This window comes from Cynara cardunculus (assembly GCF_001531365.2).
Source record: "Cynara cardunculus var. scolymus isolate 2C chromosome LG 5, CcrdV1, whole genome shotgun sequence".
Taxonomy (NCBI): Eukaryota; Viridiplantae; Streptophyta; class Magnoliopsida; order Asterales; family Asteraceae; genus Cynara; species Cynara cardunculus.
In genome coordinates this window covers 15,787,843-15,801,752 of record NC_037532.1, presented here as the reverse complement: position 1 = coordinate 15,801,752, position 13,910 = coordinate 15,787,843, and the positions used below count along the sequence as shown (strand labels likewise).

Below are 13,910 nucleotides of genomic sequence, written 5' to 3'. Positions count from 1 at the left end.
AGTTGTGTGTGTGACGTTCATCAGACGAACGTTCGAAGCTATCAATCACAGTGAGTTTACGTGATGTTTTTTTAAGGGTTACATATTTGTTTCTGTTAAATTGCAAGCTTGCTGTATTTTACGAATATTTTTGTTGTGTGAACGTGTTTTCAATGATAAAATGTTGTGTGGGATATTTGGGGGGGGGGGGGAACTGTACTAAGGATTTAATCCTGAAAACAAGCACGTTGTGTGAAACTTGTTAAGCCGTAAGAGTGAACATGTTGTGTGAAGTTCGCCAGGCAATGCTGTGTGATATAGTCCTTTCCCCCTCATGTTTCGGTAGTTTATGAACTGTGTGTAAACCGTTTATTCACTGGGCCTTAGGCTCATCAAACTCGTGTTTTTTTTTCTTTTCAAAATAAAAATAATGCAATCAGGTCACTACACTTTTGGGAATAGTAGCAAGGGCAAAGAGAGGGCGTAGCGCCAGCTTACGCGTGAAGAGGATAGACTTGAAATGAAGTCTAGTCGTGACTTGTCTTGATGAAGAGTAGTTAGTTGTGGGTTTAAGCAATTGTTGTATGATCAGAAGAAATTTTCAGACTTCCGCTGTGATTTATGTTTAAACTGTTTCAATCCGGTATTTTATGTAAGTTTCCAATTGTTAAGGTTGAAATTTATTAATGATTTGAGGTTAAGATAAAGATCGGATTATGGGTCTTTACAGGTGGTATCAAAGCCTTAGTTCTAAGAGAAATAGGTTATGATTTTTAGCCTAAACTTAGACAGAATTAAGGTTGAAAAAAAATTGAAACAGAAATGATGAATTTGGACTATTATTCTTGCTGTTAGTGTGCTTGCTGTTAAGTGATGACTGTGTTGAGGTTAATAGATTTATCACTGTGAGTTGTAGGAAAATGGTTTATAACAAGCGCACTAGAAGTATTGGAAGACGAGGACGTTGAGGAGTTGGTCTAGGACCAAGAGGAGGAATTGGAGAACGAGGCCAGAGCAGCAGGTGCTCTGGAAGAATAGAGAGCAGAAGCTCTGCAGAGCCAGAGGGCAGAAGCTCTGGGAAGAGTTGAACAAAGTTTTGACTGAGAATAATGAACTCTTGGAAAACAACCACACCATGGCATGGAAGTGTGTAGAGCTGGAATGGGAGAGGAGGATTGCTTCACGATCATGGAAGGTGCGATTGGGAGATCGTGCTCGCTATTGCCGTGAGGTGGCCACGGGCTACTTGGACTCCACCAAGGAGTACTTCTCACGTTGGGCACGACAGTTTTGCCAAGGCCCAAACATGAGCTCTGTATGGAGGCATCACCCAAAGAGCCCTTATAAGGAGTTTGTGAGAATCACAAACTACCCTATGGATATGTCATGAGTAAGAGGATGAGGAGAAAATAGTTAGCATATGAACTGCGTGTGGTTAAGTTTTCTTGCAATAAGTTGGCAGCCTAGAGCTGGGATATCTCAGTGTTTTCTTTTATTTAGTTTAAACTTGTTAAGGATAAGCCGATTGACATGATTACAGAATGAAATAAACTTGTGTTGGTGTTTAAATCTTGTTGAATGGTTGTGGAATGCTAAGTTGTGTATAAGAATAGTTATTTATAATATATTATACGCATATAGTTAAGAAAGAAGGAATGTCTCAATGATCGAGAAGGACTCTATTGGCAACTCCCGATGCAGAGGAAACACCTTTGGTCGGGGCTACCCCTGTTGTACCAGGGGTGATACCAGCCTCTGCTGCGGTCACGAGGACCGCAAGCACTAGAGGCAGAGGACGAGGCAGAGGAAGAGGCAGAGGAAGATTGCAAACAAAACAAAGCAAGCCAGAGCCCTCGGTACAAGAGAGCTCTGCATCGGGCAGAGGCAGAGGTCGAGGTAGAGGTCGCACACGGGTAGCGACCACCACCCCTGTAGACCTTATTGCTCAAGAGGTGTCCAGAGCTCTGCAAGCTGCTCTGCCTACTTTTATAGCACAAGTAAGAGAGGTAGAACAGAGGAATGAAGAGGCTAGAGAAGCTAGCGTGGTAAGAAAAGTGGTTAGCAACGTCAACCATAGAGAGGACCATAGAGAAAGGTCAAAAGCTAATAGTCATGTCAACACTAGCACGGGACAGAGGGGTTGTAGCTACAAAACTTTCTTAGCTTGCAAACCTCAACCATTTCAGGGTGAGCCAAACCCAGTTACGGTCCTGAGATGGATAAAGGAGACAGAGATGGTCTTCAAAGTTAGCAAATGTGCAGAGGAAGACAAGGTGACTTATGCTGCTTCCATGATGAAGTCTGAAGCCCTATTCTGGTGGGAAATAATTACCAACCTAAGGGGCGAAGAGGCTGTAGCTAGGATGTCATGGGATGAGTTCAAGGTGTTGTTCAACAAGAAGTTCTGCCCAAGAACTGCTGTAAAACAATTTGAAGAATAATTCTTGAGGTTAGAACAAGGAAGTTTAACGGTCAGGGAGTATACGACCAGCTTCACAGAGAAGGCTAGGTTCTTAGAGCATTATGTCTCTACTGAGGAGAGACGGGTAGAGCGTTTCATGTGGGGATTGAAAGCATCCATCAGGGAGTTTGTCCTCACCATGAAACCAACTACTTTCCAAAAGGCTGTGAATGCAGCCGAAGTTAGAGAAAAGAAAATGGTCCGCCAAGAATCCGAACGAGGCCAGTTGAAGAGGAAATGGGAGGGTTCAAACAACGAAGCCCGAAGACAAAAAGATGGGAACTCGAAAAGGAAGGTATGGCAAGGACAATCAAGCAAACCATGTCCTAAATGCAACCTTGTGCATAGAGGAGAATGTCTGGTTAAGCCCAGGGTCTGCTACCGGTATGGGAAGGCTGGACACTTGTCCCAAGACTAGAATGGAACGAAGAGAGAGATTATGCTACATTTGCAAGTCACCCAATCATGTGCAAGCAGACTGCCCGCAAAGGGAGAAGGATGTTACGGTCATTCAAGGAGGAAGCAGAGGTGGGAAAGGAGAGGAACAACGACAAGAAGCACCAAGACCAAAAGGGAGGGTGTTCCAAATGACTGCAGCCGAGGCTGAGGAAACACCGGATGTGGTAACTGGTACCTTCCTAGTTAATTATGTACATGCAAAAGTCTTGTTCAATTCTAGCGCGAATAAATCATTTGTATCTATTACTTTCTGCCACAACTTGAATAGAGTAGCTAAGCCTCTAAGTTCAGCATTAGAAGTAGAAACTGATGATGACAACATGGTAGTGATTAAGGAAGAATATGATGACTGCATTATAAAGGTAGATGGTAGCTCTATTCCACTCAAGCTGCTCCCTATGACATCAGGGGAGTTTGATGATATAATCAATATTGAGGGTACTGTTAATGATATGTTTCTATGGTGGCTAAAACGATCATGGCATCCTCACTTATATAGTCCTTAAAGGTGGACTTGTTAATGTAACGGTCGAATAGAGGGTGTATGTATCAATCATAGGAACCGTTATTGGATAATAAATTATGTTCGTGGTTAATGCATTGAGAGTATTGTTGTGTTTTCCTCGCACCCTTTCCTCGTTATGCGGTTTGGTCTTAGGACCCTTGACATGCCTGCGGGGAATTTTGATTTTCTTTTGGATTATCACTTAACGTTATATATTGCTTTTGAACTTGTTACCTAATATTCATGATTTAGTTATCATTATCTGTTCACTGAGCATTAAGCTCAATCGAGATTTTCTTTGTTCTCGGCAGGTACATGACTTAGCAGCAATTTTGGGATGAGAGGTACGGATATGACAATACTAAAAAATTGTTGAGGCTGAATATGTTGCCGCTGGAAACTGTTGTGCCCAAATCCTTTGAATGAAAAACCAGCTCAGTGACTATGATCTTTAGCTCTCAAAGGTCCCTATGTATTGTGTTAGCCATTGTAATTGCTAACAACCTTATTCTTCGCTCCAAGACCAAACATATTGAAATCAGATATCATTTTTTTAGAGATCATGTTATGAATGGTAATATTGAACTTCACTTCGTACCCACTGAGTACCAACTCACTGACCTTTTTACAAAGCCTCTTGATGAGACAAGATTTAACATCTTAATCAGCGAACTTGGAATGTTGAACGTTGAAGAGTCATTCTAAAGAGTTAGATTACTGGAACTCTGAAGTCTGTTTTTCAGACTTAGTTCACCCGAACTCTGGAGTATGAACTCTGAAATCTTCTTTTTCAAACTTAGAAGTCTGAACTCTGAAGTCTTTTTTTAGACTTAGAAAAAGAAGTCTGATGTCTACTTTTTCAGGCTTAGAAGTCTGAACTCTGAAGTCTTCAACAAGTCTAAAGAGTCATTCTTTAGAGTTAGCTCACCTGAATTCTGAAGTCTTCTTTTTCTGACTTAGCTCATTCGAACTCTGAAATCTGAACTTTGAAGTCTTTTTTTTTCAGACTAAGAAGTCTGAACTTTGATTTAGTGGGATTTATTTTATACTTCGGAGTTATTTCAAGAGTACAAGTCTGAAGAGTCATTCTTCAGAGTTTTACTTTTGAGTTATATCTAAAGTACAAGTCTGAAGAGTCATTCTTCACAGTTAGCTCATCCGAACTTTGAAGTCTTATTTTCTAGATGGAGCACCATGCAGAACACCATGCAAAGCCTTTGCACAGAGCATGCAGAGCCTCTGCATAGTGCATGTAGAGTTTCTCGATTGCCTATACAGAGCTCTGAAGTCTGAAGAGTTTTACTTCAGAGTTATTTCAAGAATACAAGTCTGAAGTCATTTTTTAGAATTATACTTCAAAGTTATTTCAAGAGTATAAGTCTGAAGAGTCATTCTAAATTTACTTCTAAGTTTAAATTCAATTTACTGGTATAGTTTCATTTCTAAATTTTATTTTATTTTAGGGTTAACTTCATTTTAACTAATTATTGATATATTCATATCTAAATTCAAGTCTGAATAGTCATTTTCCAGAGTTTTTTTTCATAATTATATTTTAAGTTATTTCAAGAGTACAAATTTGAATTAGCATCGTACTTTCGATAATCATTCATATCTGTAAGATAAGTTGCTGACATAATTTAATTTTTTTAAATTACCACATGTATTTACATATAAATATGAATATATATATATATATATATATATATGGGCACGTTCAAATGAAAACCATGCATTTCTAAGAAACCGTGTAAACCAATTTCGACCAATAGGAAAATTCTTTTTTTTTCTAAATAAATTTAATCAATAAGGGTATTTCGGTCATTTATAATATTTTCTATTAAATATGGAAGTTATTAATAAATCTTAATTAAAGAAATGTAATAAAGAAAATTGTATAAATGATAACATTTAAATATTTAATTATATTAAAATATTAAAAATTTGGATTTCATATATTGTCATGAGTTATAATCAGGARACGTGTCTTGATGAAACAATTGAATTATAGAATGAAATCATCAAAACGTAGATGAACAAAAAAATTCACAAAATGAAACAGGTTTCATGAACGTGAAACCGGTTCATGTTGCAAAGAAATTAGGTGAACCGAAACATTTTTATGGTGAACCCGTTGCATTGATGGTGTAGTTAATCCTTTTTTTTATGAGAATCAAAATGAAACCAGTGCATTTTGAAAAAAAAAATTATGAAAAGGAAAATGAAACAGGTTTCATGAACGTGAAACCGGTTCATGTTGCAAATAAATTAGGTGAACCAAAACATTTTTATGGTGAAACCGTTGCATTGATGGTGTAACCGTTGCATTGATGGTGTAACCGTTGCATTGATGGTGTAGTTGATCCATTTTGTTGATGAAAAGAAAAATGAAACCGGTGCATTTTGAAAATAAATTATGAAAATGAAAATGAAATAGGTTTCATGAACGTGAAACCGGGTCTTGTTGCAAATAAATTATGTGAATCGAAACATTTTCATGGTGAAACCAATTTCATTCATATAATGTAATTCAAAATTTAAAACGATTCACTCCATATAATTGAATATGGTGTGTTATATTCATTTTTTTATATGTTTTATTGATGGATGTGATTTAAAGTTAAAAATAATATATTGCTTTAAAAAATAAAAATAATGTCATTAATATCGAGAAAGATGTTACCAAATATTAAATTCTGTTTACCATTTTTGCCCTTACTGTTGAAATAAAATAAATTTGTAATATATATATTTTTTTAATTTCCTAAAATAAAGTAAACTAATCTTGGCCATTGATCAAGAAAATGGATGAATGAGATTGGTTTACACGGTTTACACAAATGGGGCCGATTTTTATTTGAACGCTCCTCTATATATATATATATATATATATATTATATAGAGAGATAGGGGGGGTTAGATTGCAAACCGCCTATTTAATGCAAACTATAGAAACTAATTTCAACCAATAGGAAAATTCCATGTTTTGTTCTTTATTTTTAATGAATAAGTGTCATTTTACTTTGTAATGATTAATCTTGGTAACGTTTTAATTTTTTTAATATGGAAAATTAAATATAGTAATTGTTTTTATGTAAAGTTGTAAATCAATTTATTTAAATATATAATTACTACCATTTATAGTTTATATTCTTTTATTAAATTATGTTCCTAAAATATGAATTGTAAAACTATACTCCTAAAATCAGTTTGATTATAAATAATTAACAGTCTAATCATGTTTCAATGACTATAAATGAAATAGTTTCATATATGATTCACAACACCATGTCAAAGGGTCCATCTTTCATTCAAGGTGATAATGAGTCTCGTGAATTCATTCAAGAAACAGTGAAACAGTTTCATATATTGTTTTGTTTTCATTCGTAAAACAATGTCATTAATGAAACCACGTTATACAGTTTTCAAAATGTTTCAAAAATGAAACTAATTTCATTTTGGTTATAAACCATGAAACTACTTTTATTAATGAAATAATAATATTCAGGTTTTGAAATATTTCATTGATTGAACCATATTTGGTTTCATTAATAAAACCAATTTCATTTTTGCTATAAACCATGAAACAAATTCCATTTTGGTTAGGAAACATGAAACAAATTTAAAAATGAATGAAATATTATTATTCAATTTTGAAATGTTTCATTGACTAAACAATATTTAATTTCATATGTAAAACCGAGTTCATCTTGGTTAGAAACCATGAAACCGATTCCATTTTGATTAGGAAACATTTCAACAATTTTCACTGTTGAAACAATGTCATTCAGTTTTTGGAATTGTGGTGTCCATGAAACCAATTTCAATGATAAAATGAATTTCATTAATGAAAACATGTTATTCAGATTTATGAAAAATGTTTCATTGACTGAACCATATCTGGCTCAAATTTCATTATACAGACGAAAAAATGAGATACAGTTTCCAAAATGTTTTTATTTATGAAATCAATTTCCAAAAATGAGACGAACAATGGTTTGTCAATTTTGCTCTTTCTAGATTAAATATTAAACCTTTTATTTTATTTTTTACTTTCCTAATATAACAAATTTTAATCATGACCGTTGATCAATAAAATGGATGGATGAGATTGGTTTGTAGGTTTGCACAAAAGGGGGTGTCGTTTCATTTACAAACTCAAACCCAAATGCATTAATACAAACTATGTAAAACCATCTCAACGGTTCATCAAGTCTAACTAATATATGATTCAATGAATATCTCGATTGTTTTATAAGATAAAATGTTGATCATAATAAATAAGTTTTGATATTCTTTCATAAATATCCAAATCATTATAAATAAACTCTCATCATTTTATAAATATCTCAATTAATYAGTTTATAAAATATCTATCCTTTATATATAAACCGATTTTATGAAACATTCAACACTATGCTGCATGTGAAAAAAATGTACAAATACACATACATACACATGCATATATACAATAAACAGTAAAACCAGACCACGTACCGAGATTTGTATTTGAGTAATTAATATCTTCTCGTTTTCTTCCTTCTTATTCTTATATAAAACACACTACTAGAAATAGGGTAGCGACAGATAGTCTGTTTTTTGCAGCAAAAGAACGTAAATAACGTCCAGCCTAATCAAACTAACGAATGCTTTGTCGTATTTTGAAGGGTTATGATTACGCTTTAGGTGTTTGGCAATTCGAAGCGTATGGATACGTGCCACGTGAGACAACCGGGGTGTGTGTGATGCAGGTTTTTGGGTCGAACCCCCCGCATGCTACAACCGCAATGCTCATAGTGATGGACACGAGTCTTTACTATTCCAGTAAAACCGTCATTCTTTCTAATTTATACAACAAGTGGTTTCATTTGAACGTTATACACGATGTGGACCGCAACATTGTTAAAGTCTACATAGATGGGGTTCTCAAATTTGATGGAGCTGGAAATGGTGGAACATCGCATTTTTTCAAGTGCAGGGTGTACTCCCAAAAGGACGATTCGTCCTATATTGAGTCTCGTTGTAGAGATATCAAAATCTTTAAAAGACATAATTAAGCGTCGATATCATAATCTTCAATAAACATGGTTCAAGTTCCTGGTCTTAGGGCCATCAGAGGGTTTGTTTAATTGTTAATTTTAGCGAAGATGTTTGTAAGATGATACAGACATCGACAATAATAATAATAATAAAAAACTTAAAAAAATTGCTTACTGTTAGTGTTATATAGGATTGCTTTTAAAGCTATATGTATTGTGTCTTTTTATCTTTAGGTTAGTTGTTTTTCCCCCTTCACTTTATGCATTAATTTTCAATCTTTAATTGAAAAGCGTTTCCGACTAAAAGTTGAGGTTTCGATTAATGGTGTAAAAGATGCGACTTGAGCTCGAGTATAAATATACTCGACTCGACTCGATAACCATTTCTCAAGCTCGAACTCGACTAAAAAACTCACGAGTTGTTAAAAACTAAACTCAACTCGATTGTAATTTTTTAAACTCGAACTCATTTGAAGCTCGAAAACAAGCTCGAATTGCAACTCGAATCAAGCTCGAACTCAAACTCGAATCAAGTTCGAACCAAGCTTACCCATTGAAAATTATGAAATTTTAGGGTATTCTCTTATAAATTTTAAGACTTAAAGGTGTTCTCTTAATTTTTATAAAACTAAAGGGATCCACTTGAAACTTCATCATCAAATAAGACAAAGTTAGAAATTTCATTCACCTCTATCTCTTTTTATAACATCTTTTCTCCATTCCTTTACTATCTTTCTTTTAATATGGGACAATTTCGCAAACTCTTTTATAGTTTTTTTTGTCTTTTTTAATTGTGATTTTAATAAAAAAATAATTGATTAGTTTTTATAATTAAAAAATGCATAATTTTGTTCAAATATTTAAAAATATAAGACATTTTTATTATTTACATTTTTTAACAAACTTTATTATAAAAACTGATTGTATTTTAAAACTTAATTATATATAAAATAATCGAGTATATCACGAGTTTTTTGAGTCAAATATTGGGTAGCTTGACTCGACTCGTTAATATGTCGAGTCGAGCTCGAGTTCAAGCCTAGCCTATTCGAGTCGAGTTTTGACCAATTCGATATCGAGTAGCTCGCGAGTTGTCTCGTATCGTTTACAACCCTAGTTTGGATATAAAACTTGTAAAAAACTAATACGATACTTGTTAAAATGTCTAAAAGCAGTTATAAACTTGTAAAATTGTATTAGAGTATTTGTTAAAATGCTCAAAGCATCTTATAAATTTATTGCAATGCTTTTATAGAAGACATACAGTTGTTTGGTCTTATAAACTTAAGTCATATAAAGCAGTCTATTAAAACACTTAGACATACAATTCAAACGGACTAAAATCAAGTGTTTACGATAAGGATTCAAGAGTTTGTATGTATATATATATATATATATATATATATATATATATATATATATATAAGTACGTAATTTGTTGACCATTTTTAAGCGATCAATCACAAAGTGGTGAACCACCGTTACGAAGGGTCAACTACAACAACTAGTTGCCCAAGATTCAAAGAAAGTGAAATCCGTACCTTAGGCAGAATAGAGAAGTAAAACACGATCAAACGAGATTCATGGTAAAGTTCGACTTGCTCACGTGCCTAACGAATGCGCAAATCGGTTATTACTTCAACGACGTAAGATCATATCCTAATTCTACTAATAAATTACTTAGGTCCTACATGTTTATAAACAACTTAAACTTCAAATATGACAGCCAGATACACATTGAGAAATTGACTCAAAATTAGCTTTATATAATTCCGTTCTCGACTTTTAACAATTTTTGACCCATATTTTCATGAGCATTTTTACCCCACTTAGTGATCAATACAGAAGATACTATCTAAATGAAAGTTGTAGTATGATATGCAATGAAACTATTGGTTTTAGCATCACCTCATTTGAATTATCCATCTATTTTATACGAATTTTATAAAACAACAGATCAATCCTAAATACAGTGCAAACAGCCCCGAAAATACACTGTTTTGAGCCACTTAAAGTCATAACTTGATTTCCGACCCTACATGAAAGTTGTAGTATACATTAAAGGCTTTATAATTGAAAAACACGAGCTTATTCCGACTTAAGGTTTGTAAGTTATACACTGTCAAAGTACGGACCTGCATAGTCGGTAAAATCCGATTCCACAATTCCCGACTAACTTTTATGATCCAACTTTCATGATTCGCTACATGTACGTGCTATAAACATACTTCAACATACTAAACAGTAAAACAAGTCCAATAATCGCTAACCTAAGCTTAATCATGCATTTTTACTCTTTTCGGTATTATATCGAACAATTGGTGTGCGGTTAAACATATACACCAAATCTAACCATAATGAAACCATAATCTACCCTTTTAATTTCTACATCAATTTAACTAATCCTACCATTCTAAACATGAAATATATCATACTTTTAACAATATTCATCCATAAACTTAGACATAACATAATTTATAAATCGTTCTAAAAATGCTAACGTAAACACCCTAATAAAAGTGAATGAAATTTATACCTTTAGAAAGGGTTCGAAGAATGAATTCCAAATATATAATTGTTATTTCGATTCCTTCGGTAATTAACGTGAAATTTAGAGAGAAGACGAGAGATTTTTAGAGAGAGAAATGAAACGGAGAGAATGGCGGTGAAGATGAAACTTACATATGGGTTTTTTTCATCTTTTATATATATAGAGAGAGGAGCGATTAAATGCAAGCCACCCAATTTGTATAAATCGTGCAAATCATTCTCATTTGTCGATTTCATTGTTTAATCTTATGAAATGTTTTAATGAAATTGTTTAATCTTATGAAATTGTTTCATATAAACCTTTTTTTGATGAAGTTGTTTCATATATGGTTATGAAATTGTTTCATATAATATTTAATGAAATTTTAATGAAACTGTTTCATATATTTATCTAAAATTAAAATAATGAAAATGATATAAAAATGATTAATGAACCTCTCAAAATTACAAAAAAAAAATTAACAAAATAAAAATTTATGATTAGTTGAATGAAGTTTGCACGATTTGTATAAATTGGATGGTTTGCATTTGATCGTTCATCTCTCTCTCTCTCTCTCTTTATATATATATATATATATATATATATATATATATATATATATATATAATTATTAAGAGTTTAGAAGTTTGACGGTTTTAACCCCTCAACCTCAACCATTACTTACCGTAATTATAACTACGGTACAATTCACGAAAATGTTTTAAAACTCGGGTCTTACAGAGACGAACAATGGTTTGTCAATTTTGTCTTTTCTTGATTAAATATTAATCCTTTTATTTTATTTTATTTTTTACTTTTTTAATATAACACATTTTAATCATGATCATTGATCAAGAAAATGGTAATTGAGATTGGTTTGTAAGGTTTGCATAAAAGTGGGTAGTTTGCATTTGATCGCTTCTGTGTGTGTTTGTGTGTATGTGTGTGTGTGTATATATATATATATATATATATATATATAAAGAGAGAGAGAGAGATGTAGTTTCATTTACAAACTGAAACCCAAATGCAGTAATACAAACTATGTAAAACCATCTCAATGGTTCATGAAGTCTAATTAATATATGATTCAATAAATATCTCGATTGTTTTATAATATAAAATGTTGATCATAATAAATGAGTTTTGATAATCTTTCATAATTATTTAAATAATGATAAATAAACTCTCATCATTTTATAAATATCTCAATTAATTAGTTTATATGATTTATACTAATAGTTGAGTTTGTAAAAGATCTATCCTCTATATATAAACCGATTTTTTTAAGCTACAATATTGTTTCATTTATGAAACATTCAACACTATGTCGCATGTGAAAAAAATGTGAATATATGTGTTTATACACAACACACACAAATACACATACATACACATATATACAAAAACAAAATATATGAAACAATAAGAAATATAACTTAAAATCAAAACAAATTCTATCTATCTGGATTGATTTTCACATGCTTACAATATATTTACAGTTTTCACCCCCTCTCTCTCTATATATATACATACATATTTATGTATATGTAGTTGAACATAACCATAGTGATCCAAGGATCTTGAAAGATGAATAGTCATCGAACATATTTTGAGTTGTATATTTCACTTGTTTTTCTGTTGGTTATGAGATGTGAAGCCATTGACACGACAATAGGGTTTGTATCACAACCATTAAATCAATCCAATTTCGACATCCAAAAGCCATACGATGTTCCCCTCCAACAACGATACAGCTTCTCCAATGGCGTTCACAAGCTTTGGGTGTTTAAAACAGACAAACCTCACTCAAGAACCAGCAAAACCAGCCCACGTACCGAGATTCGTATTCGAGTAATTAATATCTTCTCAAACACACCGCTAGAAATAGGGTAGCGACAAATTTTTTCGATCTGAAAATTGTCATTAATGGCTTATATCCACAGATTACCAACAGATAAATCCGTTAGTGATAATCTGTTTTTTTGTAGCAAAAGGACGTAAATAACGTCCAACCTAATCAAACTAATGAACACTTTGTCGTATTTTGAAGGGTTATGATTACGCTTCAGGTGTTTGGCAATTCGAAGGTTATGGATACGTGCCACGTGAGACAACCGGGGTGTGTGTGATGCAAGTTTTTGGGTCGAACCCCCCACACGCTACAAACACAATGCTCATAGTGAAGGACACAAGTCTTTACTATTACAGGAGAACCGTCATTCTTTCTAATTTATACAACAAGTGGTTTCGTTTGAACGTTATACACGACGTGGACCGCAACACTGTTAAAGTCTACATAGATGGGGTTCTCAAATATGATGGAGCTGGACGCCGTGGAAAATCGCATTATTTCAAGTGCGGGTTGTACTCCCAGAAGGACGGTTCGTCCTATATGGAGTCTCGTTGGAGAGATATCAGAATCTTTAAAAGACATGATTAAACGTCGATATCATAATCTTCAAAAAACATGGTTCAAGTTCCTGGCTTTAGGGCCATCGAAGGGTTTGTTTAATTGTTAATTTCAGGATCTCATACGATCAGTGAAGATGTTTGTAAGCTGTTACAGACATTGACAGTAATATTAAAAATTAAAAATTAGAAATTAAAAAAAATTGCTTACTGTTATGTAGGATTGTTTTTAAAGTTATATATATCCTGTCTTTTATCTATAGGTTGGTTGCTTTTTTTCCCTTCACCTTATGCATTGATTTTCAATCTTTAAAATATATTGAATAATTGAAACTACCATTTAATTGAAAAGCGTTTCTGGCTAAAAGTTGAGGTTTGGATTAAGGGTGTAAATGATACGAGTCGAGCTCGAATATTAATATACTCGATTCGAACTCGCTAGCCATTTCTTAAGCTTAAACTCGACTCAAAAGCTCACAAATAGTTAAAGCCTGAACTCGATTGCAATTCTTTAAACTCGAACTC

The 13,910-nt window shown here is 33.2% G+C and overlaps 1 protein-coding gene across 1 annotated transcript; it reads left to right on the top strand.

Annotated features, from left to right (window-relative positions):
• The first annotated feature begins 12,529 nt into the window (after positions 1–12,529).
• Positions 12,530–13,522, top strand: LOC112513652 (citrate-binding protein-like). Its single transcript, XM_025119984.1, has 2 exons — positions 12,530–12,827; positions 13,027–13,522. The coding sequence occupies exons 1-2, from the start codon at positions 12,564–12,566 to the stop codon at positions 13,414–13,416; spliced, it is 654 nt and encodes a 217-aa protein (XP_024975752.1). The 5' UTR covers positions 12,530–12,563; the 3' UTR covers positions 13,417–13,522.
• The last annotated feature ends 388 nt before the right edge of the window (positions 13,523–13,910 follow it).

What these genes read in the sequence shown, in the direction of transcription:
- LOC112513652 (XM_025119984.1), top strand. Translation starts at nt 12,564, where the DNA reads ATGAATAGTCATCGAACATATTTTGAGTTGTATATTTCACTTGTTTTT. An exon ending in GTACCGAGATTCGTATTCGA is followed by an intron (nt 12,828 to 13,026) that starts GTAATTAATATC and finishes CGTATTTTGAAG; the next exon opens with GGTTATGATTACGCTTCAGG.